This window comes from Myotis yumanensis, unplaced genomic scaffold (genome assembly GCF_028538775.1).
Source record: "Myotis yumanensis isolate MYYU_CA2020_CCGP unplaced genomic scaffold, mMyoYum1.0.hap1 SCAF_3, whole genome shotgun sequence".
In the NCBI taxonomy this organism is placed as follows: Eukaryota; Metazoa; Chordata; class Mammalia; order Chiroptera; family Vespertilionidae; genus Myotis; species Myotis yumanensis.
This window is the reverse complement of record NW_027223754.1, coordinates 172,539,883-172,552,585: the sequence shown is the minus strand read 5'-3', so window position 1 is coordinate 172,552,585 and position 12,703 is coordinate 172,539,883. Positions and strand designations below refer to the sequence as shown.

Sequence of the window (12,703 nt, the reverse complement as noted above, 5' to 3'; positions counted from 1 at the left end):
TGAATAATATAGTAAATTTATAGAACATTATTGTTTTAAATTGATATTTCACACTTCTTAATAATTTGATGTTCCCATCCCCACTACTTTTTTATTGACCAGGTGCATTCAGAGAGTCAGTAGGAGCTACCACCCAGCCAAGCAGAGGAAGCACAGCTGAAGCAGGAGCCTCTGGGGCCACCTCTCCTGGGAACCAAGCAGGCAAGGCTCACCTGGGTGATCCAGCACCCACATGCCTGACACCCAAATTGTGATGATGAGCTTAAGTTAATTACTAAAGCCTGAATTTTGGGAATAAAATTAAATTATAGTCTAGCTTTACTATTAACATTTAAAATTGAAATTTAGTTAAATGGATGTAAGTTTATTATTTTTACTAAAATGAATCATATAAAGATAATAATCAATTGCCCCTTTACCCAGGCACAACTGAAGAATCATATGGAGAAACCACTGAAGCAGGCGAAAGCACAACCAGATTAACCACACCTGGTAACTCAGAAGAGTGGGAAGGGATGCTATTGGCTCAGGTTGTGGCTCAACATAAGGTTTTCTGACACATCTAATCATGAATATCAGTGTATTATAAATATAAAAATTAGAAAATCAGATCCAAGTTGTCCAGTATTTAGAGCCTTATCTTTTAACTAGAGGCCTAGTGTATGCATTTGTGCATGAGTGGGGTCCCTCTGGATGGCCTTAAGGGATTGGCCTGAAACCCTCAGTCCAATGCTGCCTGCAGCTCCTACCTGCCACTCCTACTCATCTCGGCCCCACTGTGCCTGCCGCGGGCTTGCACCCAATCAGTCCCAATCAGAAGAGGGTCGCACTCCTGCAACAGTGCTTGCCAACCATGAGCCCTGCATCTGGTGCCCTCCCAAGGGGAGTGGCCTGCGGGATCAGGCTGAAACCAGCTCTCCAACATCACCCGAGTGGTCCCGGATTGCTAGAGGGTGCAGGCCAGGCTGAAGGACCCCACCAGTGCATGATTGGGCTGGGGAAGGACCATGGGAGGGCTGCAGGGCATGTCCAGCCCATCTCTCTCAGTCCCGATAGGCTGAATCCCAGCAGCAAGCTAACCTACTGGTCGGAGCATATGCCCCTGGTGGACAGGGCAGGTCATAGCAACTGGTCAACCGTCTGCCCCTTGGTGGTCAGTGCGCATCATAGTGAGCAGTAGAGCAGCCTTAGCATATCATTAGCATATTATACTTTGGTTCGGTTGTTCTGCCATTTGGTCTATTTGCATATTACCCTTTTATTATATAGGATAGGTGCTTTCTCACCAGTACTGGAACTACAACACTCGAGCTCAAAGTAGTTACCGTGACAATGTCCAGGTTATATCCCCCCAAAATAAAAACACTGCTTGTGATTTTCCATTTTTAGTCTCAGGTTCCATAAGAAGCACCTCTGGCTCAACAATTCCATCAGAAAGTTCCACTGTAGGTAAGTAAACAGGGAATGCTGGATGTATGCTTTTTGTTTTCATGTTCTTTGGCTAGTTTTAAATGATAAAATAATTAATAAAAATACCAATTACATAATTAAAATCTCTTTAAATATATAATTTACTTAACTATTTGAATAAGGACAATTATGTCATTTTACTCATGAGGAACTTAAAAAAAAGCCATTACCTAGGTTGGTCCAGGTTCCCCAGCCAATCAGCATGGAGCCCATGTTTTTATCCATTGCTTCCTGACTCCAGAGACTGATCTTCACCACATGTCATCCTCTAAGACAAATAAACAATGATCTTTAAAGACCCATTAAGAAAAGCTTGCTTCTTATATGTACAAAACTTAAATTTTCCCCCTTTCTAACTATAATAACTGGAGCAACAGGTTTACAATTTTTTATACAAGAAAAATTGTGGCATTTGTTCCAAAACAGCAAGATTTGAGTCATTTTACTTGACAAAACTATAATTCTATTCTTTTATAAGTGAAAAGCTCATCACTTCCTTTCTTTTTTCAGTTATTCCAACCTGACATAAAATTTACAAATACTTATAGGACAGATTTTTCATAACAATACATGGACTAAATTATTCAAGGCTAGAGTACATTATTATTTAAGTTTCTGGACAAGTAATGTATCATAGTACTTGAGAAAGACATGTCTCACTTTCTAAGTTATCTACTAGAACCTAAGATTTAGTGACTAAATTATCTATTATTTAAGGAATAGATTGCTAATAATTTTTTTCTGGTAAAGATTTATGCAACATCTATTCTAACTACTGTTAAAAATGCCACTGGTATAAATTTATTTTATAAACTAGCCACCAGGAAATAATTTATTCAAAAATTTGATTCAGACTAAATTCATAATTATTCTTTACTCATTCAATGGTTATATAAATGTAAATGAATTCACATGCTTATATTATTTATTGAGCACCAAGAGTATATTATAAACTAGTACCATGGCTACTAAGACATGTAACTATTAGGGCACAGTATGTATTTTATCTTTTGTACTGTTTGTAAATATTTTACTTGGGAAAAAGACAGTGGTTCTGTTTTCAGTTTGATAATTTATAACTTATAAATGATTATTTACAAGAACACTTTACAGTTTTTTCCTCCAAGAGATCCCTCATCTTGACTTGAATTTTTAGGTAAACCCCTATGGAAATAACACTCCAGTTTTTTTAATAAAAAATTACATATATTGGCTGTTGAAGCACTGAAGTGAATTTTTAAAATGCAATTCAGTAAGTATATTTTTAAATTGAAACATGAATTTAATCTTTCCTTTTTTAGGCCCAGAGAACAAAGTTCTACCAGAACTCATTGTAGGTAAGTTGAAATTAAAATGACAAAATACTATTTCTTCACAATGTAGTTTAAAATATTTCTATCTTTTCCATTTGAGCACTGAAAAATAACTGAGGGACTGTGATATTCTTTCTAAACTATAATTTAATATAAATTAATCTTTATGAATTGAAATAAATAAAAATGTACATTTATATACATATATATATTGTGTTTTTAATTTTTAGTGCCACCAGGACAGGCTAAAGTAACAGGTAAGAAAATATAACTATATATATATATATATATATATATATATATATATATGAAATTGTGTTACAGTAACTAGAATAGAAAATAAGATAGCAGAAGTCAATTTATCAGATTAATAAAACATAAGCTTCAAATTAGAGTTTGGTAGCATAGAGCTTTTGTTTTTCCTGTTCTTATGCCTTCTGAAATCATAACAAAGGGGTATTGAATTTCTTACATAATATTTAAATTTTACATTGGTTGTGTGTAAACATACAAAATCAAGTAAATAAAGATAACTCTAGAAATATCCTCCTCATTAAAAAAAGAAAGTACCATACTTCTCAGTATATTAGCATTGTCACCTACCATTTTCATGAAAATTTTTAGCTTTTATGGCTTCCTGGTGTCTCTTTTAAGATTTAAGTTTTAAAAGATAAGCAAAAAAAGAAGGTTGTTCTGTATAACATTTCACTTTTCTAAAAATTGTTCCCTTCTATAGCCCGTTAGCATTTACATTCAGATACAAGCTCCATGAAGATCGATATTTTTGTCTTCTTTGTTCAATAATATAAAACCCCCTTTTAGTCCTTATGCGATGAGGTGTTTGGTTTCCACACTTGTCCATCTGATCCACTTAATTCTGCCTTTGTTGAGTGGGCACCATGGGACATGCATCACTCAGTGTGCCATGCAGTGAGCTAAGAGATCTCTTAAAACAGCTATGTCCAACACAGGTGGAGTTGAAATATAAGAAAACCGTTTCTATGGACACGATGGAAATTAAGCAATTTATCGTCTTGCTGTGATAATATAATACAAAATACCTCTTCCCAACATCCCAGACACCCAGAATGTTCTTGTCTATTTTCTCCCTCAGAGGCCACGACTACCAGAGGAGGTGCGGGCACCACTGGAAATGGATTCAGAACAGGTGAGTGGAAGCATCACATGCCTTCTGCTAACCACTAATTATGATGCTCATAGGAGAGCCAAGAGGGAGAAAGACTTTCTGGAGAGCTGTTCATATTTCCTTTATTAATACTGTATTTTGGGCCAACTGATCCTTTTTAAGTTTTAAAATTTTGTCCTGCAATGCTGCCAATAACAGAGTTCATAGTTATAGCTGTAATTCTTGAACATGGCATGATTGTCCAAATAGTTCTCAGTAATTTACTGATGTTATAAGACTTGAAGAGAAAAGTAAGAAAATTTTCTATTCCTGAGAAGTAAAGAAGAGCTGCATAAACCCAGGAAACATGTCTGACCCATATAGATGTTGGCCTTTCACACACACACAAAAAAAACAATGAACAGCGCAATATTTTCTCAGTAGCTGTAATTTTCAGAACATTCATATCTTCTTCCGTTTCCATCCTCCAGCAGGTACCACTGTATCATCAGAAAGTGAAGTCACTGGGAAGAAAACAGGTGAGTGTGGGAAAAACCCAACCAGTTTACCAAAATAGAATGTTGCCAGGAGGTTGCCTCAGGTTGAGAACATTGTTCCACTGAAAGTCTTGGGAAAATACATACAGCTCACTGTGAAAGAAGAGGTAGACAGTAAGCCAGTTAGATAAAATGAAAATATAGTTAGGTTCTTTTTAGGTGCATGTTTTTAAAAAAATAAAACATGGTGACTACAGTTGAGTTGGTTTTGTGTTTTAGGCACCACTGGGGTAACTCCTGGCACAACTGTTGCCCCAGGCAGTTCCAAAACAGGTGAGTCTACAATTTGAAATAGAATCTTCCCCACCTCTTCCCACAAATTAGATTTCCCCTCTGAGACTATTCATTGGAAGGGGTACCGTCGTATCTTCTCCATGATCCTGAAATATTCTTTAATCACTTCTTTCCTCATTCTCTCCCTCAGAGGCCACAACTTCCCTTGGGGAAAGTGAAACAACTACAGCTGGAGTAGAGACAGGTGAGTGCTCTAAGCTAATACCTGCATTTCATAAGAACATCTTAGAATAGTCTTCTGAAAATATATCTACACTATTTATATATGTTATGTCAAGCAATTTCAGACAAAAAGATAAGCCAGTCCTTCCATTGTTTATTGTTTACTGCTAGGACTTTCCTTGGGGAATACCTACATTTCATAATAACTACTTTAAGAAATCTGCTGAAAATATATCTATACTATTTATGTATGTTATATTGAGTAATTTCTGAATTTGAACAAAGGCAAGCCAATCTTTATAGTGACCCCTTATTTCCCAGGCTCTCAGGGGCCTTTACTAAACCATCATGAAGTCGAACAAATGATGGATAAATAGTTAAGTAGAGATTGAGTTTTCAGTTCCCCTCCAACAAAGAGATGTGACAGTTGAGGACTCAGTGAAATTGTTATAGAAAGAAATGTTACGTGGGAGACATATGGAGGCCTTCTTGGCACTAAAGCTCACAGATATATAGTTTGCTGCTACATGGGGACTTTTGATTCCTATTTAAGTCATGTAGTACACACACAATTGAGTTAAGAACCATTGACCCCTTCTTGTAGGTACTACTGGTATAGCCTCTGGAGAAACCCCGGGACCTGGAAGTTACATCACAGGTAAGTCTGCAAATACAAGTACAAACTGTTCATCAGCACCTTGGATAACATTCTGACAGTAGCACAGTGTGGACTTTCCCACCACCTGGACTTTACTCCTTTCCTTCTTTCCTCTGTCAGAGGCCACAACTTCCATGGGAAGAAGTAGAACGACACAGGGAGAATTTTTAGAAGCTGAACTTGTTAGTTGGAGGTGTTTTTGTTGTTGTTGGTGGTGGTTTTTAAATCAAATCCCTGTTTATGTGGCTGTAGGCAACATAATGAGTGGGCAGCTGAGCTGAGGAAATGGGTTTGCTTTCCCTCTGGGAACATAGCATGCTAGAGTCACAAATCTGGGTCACCCAGGAATTCCATTGCCTCACATGTTATTATTTCTAGAGGGCTAGGCTTCCAGAGCTGTTTGTTGTGTGGCAGGGATGAGGCCAATCTTCAGACCATCCCCTGCCTGCCAAGGCTGCAATACTTGTACATGGTTTGACATTTTCCCACAAAACTTACTAAGGCCTAGCTCACTGCCCTAGTTATCATGTTTAGTGTTTACTGCTGGACTCCAGCTGCTCAAATGTAAGGCACATTAGGATAGGGATCTTAGAATATTCTACTCACCAATACATCCAAAGGCCTAAAACAACATTGCACAGTGGAATGAGGAAACGTGCACTTGTGTTGAAGCTTCACTCTACTTGCTTTAATAGGTAGCACCACGCTTTCACCTGGAGCCAGCAGCAGCTCACAGAAAACCAAACCAGGTAGGATACACTAAATAAATTTTCTTAGGAGAGTAGTAGAGTCACAGATTTCTCTTAAACATCAGAATATCAAAATACCTCAAGTAATTGATGAGTAACATTTAGAAAGTTATATTGATTACATGCCTTTCTTCTCCTTTAGGCACCTCTGTCACACCAGGGAGCCCAGGGGCTGGAAGTGAAACAGGTGAGGGCAACACAAGGTCTGTTTTCACTTTCAGTGAGACCTGGGCAAAAGAAACTCCAGTAGCAACCGTGATAAATAAGTATGTCAGCAAAGGAAATCGTGGAAAGTTACAGATGATTCATTTCATTCAGAAATAGAGGCCCCAGGAAACATCTCTTGGTCATTCCAGGACACAAAACTACCCAGTACTGAAGAGGGAGTTGATGCTGTGCTGATGCCTTTATCTTTCTCATTTTTAGATGCTACACAGGGGTTCTCTAGGACAACCACTAAGTCTAAATATATATGAAACACTTCACTATGGCTATGAAACACTTCACTATGGCTCCTTGGATCATATATTCTGACATTAACAAAATGTGTACTTTCCTACCACCTAGTCTTACTCCTTCCCTTCTTTTCTCTATCAGAGGGCACAACTTCCACAAAAGGAAGTGGGACCACACAAGCAGGACTTGTAGGAGGTGAGCTTTTACATTATGAGGTTTGGGGCTTAAAAAAAAATCCTATCTTTGTTTACATGGCAGCAGTGAAGAAATGAGTGGGAAGGTGGGCTGAAGAAATAGGCCTGCATTCCCTATGGGAACAGAGCATGCCAGAGTCACAAACCTGGGTCTACCTTGGAAATATCTGGTGTCACGTGTCTTCCTCTGACTTTGCACACACCCTGGGTTTCAGAGCTTCTGGTTGGATGGCAGGGAAGACCTACCTATGGGCCAGCCCCTGCCTGCCTGGACCCAATTCTTAAATATGGTTTGCCATTTTCCCATAGCACCTATTAATATGCATCAAATTGACTTATTTATCATGTTTACTGTTCACTGCTAGCCTCCAGCTGTTAGAATATAAGCCACATAGGGAAGAAACTTTGAATAGTATGTTCACTGATACAATCAAAATCCTAAAACAAAATTGCTCAGAAGATTTGCTTAATACATATCAGTAGGAGGTTAAACAGATAGTTATTTTGAAGCTTTACTCTACTTGCATTAATAGGTAGCACCACACTTGTTCCTGAGCCAACAGCAGTTCACAGAATTCTGAGCCATGTAGGGTCTCTAAATAAATGCACCATATGAGACTATCAGAGTCACAGAGTTATACTTTGAATCTCAGAATATCAAAATATCTCAAGTAATTGGTGAGTAACATTTAGAAAGTGGAATCCATTATCTGCCTCTTTTCTCCTTTAGGCACCTCTGCCACACCAGGGAGCCCAGGGGCTGGAAGTGAAACAGGTGAGGGTGACATAGGTCTCCTTTCACTCTCACTGGGATGTGTAGAAAGGGAAACTCCAGTAAAAACAATGATTAGTAGGTTGTTCAGGATAGAAAGTTGTGGTGGGTCACTGATGGCTGGTTATTTCTGAAATAGAAGTCTCAGGCATGGCCATCTAGGAGTTTAAGGCCATGGAGTTAATGTAGTTTGAAGGAGAGAGCGAATGCTGTGCTGATGCCTTTATATTTCTCATATTTAGGTGCTACACAGGGACTCACTAGGACAACCAGTGTATCTGAAGGTTCCAACACAGGTGGGTTAACAAGAAGTCTCCATATATAAACTAATAATGTAGTTAGTAGACATGCTCTGATAAAAAAAAATCACATTATTCTCTTCTCATATCTCAAATCCTTTATCATTTTCTTCCTTTAGAGGCCACAACGTTAACAGAAGGCAGTGGCACTTCTGGAACTGGATACAGAACTGGTGAGAAAGAATTCCGGCAGTTGGGGTTTACTAGTAATGGTGACTCTTCTTAGTCTGGCCTGCTGGGAGGGGTGCTTTCCTGCAGAGTGGTTTGCACATGTCTCAATACTGGTTTCTAGTCTCACATGTATAACTTTGTACAGAAGGGCTTGTGGTAAAATCCGTATGGGAGGTTTAACTTGTGATGGCATACACATCACTAAGCAAATATTTATGAAGGGAATCATCCTGGATGAGGCCCAGAAATCAGGATTTTAAAAAGATTCCCAGGTGATTCTAATGTGCAGTCAAGGTTGAGAACCACTGCATTAAGGGATCTCTGACTATTCTGCTTACTGATATATCCAAAAGCCAAAACAATATTGGACAAAAGACTTGCTTAAAAAATGTCAGTGGAATGATGAGACATATGCTTATGTTGAAGCTTCACTCTGCTTGCATTGATAGGTACCACCACGCTTTCACCTGGAGCCAGCAGCAGTTCGCAGAAAACCAAGCCAGGTAGGTAGGATAGACCAAATAAATTCATCATATGAGAATATTAGGACCACAGAATTCCAATTTAAACATCAGAATATCAAAATACCTGAAATAATTGATAAATAACATTTAAAAACATAACCCCATCATCAATCTTTTCCCTCCTTTAGGCACCACTGTCACACCTGGAAGTTCGGGGACTGGAAGTGAACCAGGTGAGGTGTCTTAAGATTTCCTTCCATTAATGGGGGGATAAGGACACATATGTAATACCTTAATCAATACAGAAATTAAGAAAAAAAGATTTCCTTCCACATTCAGTGGGATCTAAGGAAAAGGGTACTCCAGTAGGAACAATAATTAGAAACTCGGTCAAAAGAGGAAGTTATGGAAAGTCATTGATGGCTCATTTCTTCCAGAATTATAGGTCTCAGGTAAGGTATTCTAGAAGTTCAAGGCCGCCTAGATGCTTCAAGATGAGGGGTATCTAATACTGTGTTGAAGTCTTTAACTTTCTAATTTTTAGATACTACATGGGAATTCTCTAGGATAAGCCTTATATTCTTTCTTGTTTCAGGTACTACTGGTATAGTCTCTGGAAAAACTCCGGAACCTGGACCTTACACCACAGGTTAGTCTGGAACTACATGTAAAAGCTGGACATTAGCTCCTTGGATGATGTATTTTGAGTAGCACAGTGTGGACTTTTCCACCAACTAGTCTTTACTCCTTTCTTTTCTTTATCAGAGGCCACAACTTCCATGGGAGAAAGTGGGACCACCCAAGCAGGACTTCTGGAAGGTGAGCTTTTTAATACTAATTAATCTCTAGAATGAACACATGGGGGGGCAGGTGCACTGAGGAAATCTGCCTTCATTTGTTTGGGAACACAATATACCAGATTCAAACACCATAGTTGACCTTGGAATTCCATGGCCTCACATATATCCATCTGGATTTTCAGAGGCCCAAGCTTGCAATCTACTTGTTGGATGGTAGGGATGAGGCCCATCTGCGGACCAGTCCCTGCCTACAAAGGCCCCAGTTCTCATATTTGGATGGCCATTTACCATAGCACTTAATTAATATCTGACCCTTTGACCATTTCATTGTGTTTATTGTTTACTGCTCTCCTTCACTTGATAGAATATATGGCACATTAGGGGAGGGATCTTTGATTATAGTGCTCACGGTTACATTCAAATGCCTTACACATTGTTGCACAGAAGACTTAATAAGTATCAATGGAACATGAAACTTGATCTTATGTTAAAGCTTCACTCTATTTGCTTTAATAGGTACCACAACACTTTCACCTGGAGCCAGCAGCAGTTCACAGAAAACCAAGCCAGGTAGGGCCACTAAGTAAATTCACCATAGGAGAGTATTAGAGTCACAGAGTTCTACTTTAAACCTTGGAATGTAAAAAACTCTCAGGTAATTGATAACTAACTTTTACAAAGATGACAACACCATGTGTCCTTTTTTTCCTCTTAGGCACCTCTGTGGCACCAGGGAGTCCAGGGACTGGAAGTGAAACAGGTGAGGGTGACATAAGACCTCCTTTCTCTTTCCCTGGCATCAATAAGAAAGGAAACACCAGTATCAACAATGATCCGTAGGTGGGGCAGGGAAGGACATTGTGGAAGGTTATGACAGTTAGTTAAATTCCCCCTGAAACAGAGATCCTAAGGATAGGTCTTCTGGTCATTCAAGGATACACAGCTGCTTCAGTACTGAAGAGGGAGCTAATGCTTCCTTGATGCCTTTTTCTTTCTCATCTTTAGGTTCTACACAGGAATTCCCCAGGACAACCATTATACCTGGGAGTTCCCACACAGGTAGGTTATCACGAAGAAATCTCCATATTTGAAACCATAATATAGATATTAAATCTGCTCTGATAAAATATCAAATAATCCTTTTCCTAATATTCCAATTCCCCTGACCTCACCCTGCACTAATTTCTTCCATCAGAGGCCACAACGGTAACAGAAAGCAGTGGCACTTCTGGAAGTGAATTCAGAGGTGGTGAGTAAGAGCTCCTGCAGCTGGGAGTTTAAGATTAACTATGACTATTGTTACCCTGGCCTGCTGGGAGGTGTGCTTTCCTGCAGAGTGGATCACACATGCTGCCAGTTCTCAGATGTAACATATTTTGGAAAAGCTCTCAACACTGGCTTCTAGTTGTTCCAGTTGTAACTTTCTAAAGTGGGGCTGGTGTTAGAATCAATATGAGAAGTTTATCCTGTGATGGCATACACATCACTAAGATGTAAGGAGAAACGGAGAAATATTATGTATCTGAGAAGGAGCCAAAACAATGAGAACTCTTAAACAGGCCTATCGAGTGAAATTCTCTAGGCCAACTATTATACCTGGGAGTTCCCACACAGGTAGGGTAACAAGAAGAAATCTTCATATTCACCCCATACTGTAGTTAGTATTCTTGCTCTGAATCATATGTCAATAATTTTTTCCGTAATATCCCAAAACCTCTGACCTTACCATTCATCATTTCTTCCTTCAGCTGGCACTCCTGGAACAGGATCCAGACCCGGTGAGAATGAGTACCTCACAGTTGGGGTTTACCATTAATTATGACCCTCCACAAGCTCCCATTTTGGAGGTGTTCTTTCCTGCAGAGTTGTTTGTATTTCCTCAGTATTTTCTTTGATTTAACATATTTTTAATACACTTTCAATGCCTGCTCATGCCTCACAGCTGTAACTTCCTTAGGAATGGCTATTGGTGAAATCCCTGTAAGAGGTTTTCTCTTTGATGGCATTAGATCACTAAGATGATCGAAGACCCGAGAATATTCTATATGTGGGTAGAAGAGAAAGCAATGTGAACTCTTAAGCCTATGCTCCATATAGGTCCTCTTGCTCATAAGTGCAATAATGATAGTCAGTAGTTTTTTGACACATTCAAATAGTTTTCTGGTTTTCCTCTCACATTAGTTGCCACTGCAGTGCCACAAGGCCAAGCAACTGGGAGTGTGACAGGTGAGCCTGGGAGAAACCCAGCTTTTGTCTTCATTTTAAGAGAATGGAATGTCTGTAGAGAGTGCCTTACATTGGAAATATTGCAATATTTACTACTTTCTTAGTAATATGGATTATAAGAAAGGTATATTATTGTCAACTCATCAGGAAGTAGTGAAAGAGCCTTTTGATATAACAAAGATACACTTAGATTCCTTCTAGAGGCAGCTCTTTAGGAACTGTATAAGAGTCACTAAGAGTCCCCTTTGAAGATCTCCGAACTTTTGTGTTTCAGGCACCACTGGTCCAGCTGTTGGCACAACTGTTGCACCTGGCAGTTCCAACACAGGTAAGTCAACATGGTGCCAGGGAATCTTTCAGATGAGATTTCTCTTCTATTGATATCCTGTGTAGCAGAACTACCCTACCTTTCTGTGGTCCTCAAATAATTTTCAATGATCTCTAACCTCTTTTCCTCTATATTGGGGGCCAGAGCATCTATAAAAGATGGTGGAATAACAAGAGGTTTTTTGTGTGTTTTTTTCCCTTCTCTTAGAAACCACAACTTCCACAGGAGGCAGTAAGGCTACACAGGGAAGATTGCCAGGAGGTAAGCTTCTTAGTCCAAAGCCCAGGTCATTGATGACAAACTTTTACAAAGATGAAGCATCATCTGCCTTTTTCTTCCTTTAGGCACCTCTGTCACACCTGGGAGTCCAGGGACTGGAAGTGGAACAGGTGAGGGTGACATAAGACCTCCTTTCTCTTTCACTAGAATCTTGGAAATGGGAACTCCAGTAGCAACAAAGATCCATTGGTGGGCAAGGAAGGACATTGTGGAAAGTTATGGACAGTTATGTTCCCTCTGAAACAGAGATCCTAAGAAAAGGTCTTCTGGTCATTCAAGGACACACAGCTGCTTCAGTACTGAAGAGGGAGCTAATGCTGTGTTGATGGCTTATCTTTCTCATTTTAAAGTCCTACACAGGAATTCACTAAGAAAATCATTATAT

General features: G+C 39.2%; 1 protein-coding gene across 1 annotated transcript in view; it reads left to right on the top strand.

Annotated features, from left to right (window-relative positions):
- The window catches only part of LOC139006447 (mucin-19), a 98,198-nt gene that overhangs the window by 44,897 nt on the left and 40,598 nt on the right, over window positions 1-12,703 (top strand). Inside the window, exons 37-55 of the mRNA XM_070408816.1 lie at window positions 1,390-1,449; window positions 2,772-2,807; window positions 4,404-4,448; window positions 4,686-4,739; window positions 4,891-4,944; window positions 5,527-5,580; window positions 6,276-6,329; window positions 7,994-8,047; window positions 8,170-8,223; window positions 8,671-8,724; window positions 8,874-8,918; window positions 9,281-9,334; window positions 9,451-9,504; window positions 10,002-10,055; window positions 10,201-10,245; window positions 10,491-10,544; window positions 11,986-12,039; window positions 12,247-12,300; window positions 12,384-12,428. Coding sequence (XP_070264917.1) covers window positions 1,390-1,449; window positions 2,772-2,807; window positions 4,404-4,448; window positions 4,686-4,739; window positions 4,891-4,944; window positions 5,527-5,580; window positions 6,276-6,329; window positions 7,994-8,047; window positions 8,170-8,223; window positions 8,671-8,724; window positions 8,874-8,918; window positions 9,281-9,334; window positions 9,451-9,504; window positions 10,002-10,055; window positions 10,201-10,245; window positions 10,491-10,544; window positions 11,986-12,039; window positions 12,247-12,300; window positions 12,384-12,428 — 978 coding nt within the window. The remainder of the gene's footprint in view (window positions 1-1,389; window positions 1,450-2,771; window positions 2,808-4,403; window positions 4,449-4,685; window positions 4,740-4,890; window positions 4,945-5,526; window positions 5,581-6,275; window positions 6,330-7,993; window positions 8,048-8,169; window positions 8,224-8,670; window positions 8,725-8,873; window positions 8,919-9,280; window positions 9,335-9,450; window positions 9,505-10,001; window positions 10,056-10,200; window positions 10,246-10,490; window positions 10,545-11,985; window positions 12,040-12,246; window positions 12,301-12,383; window positions 12,429-12,703) is intronic.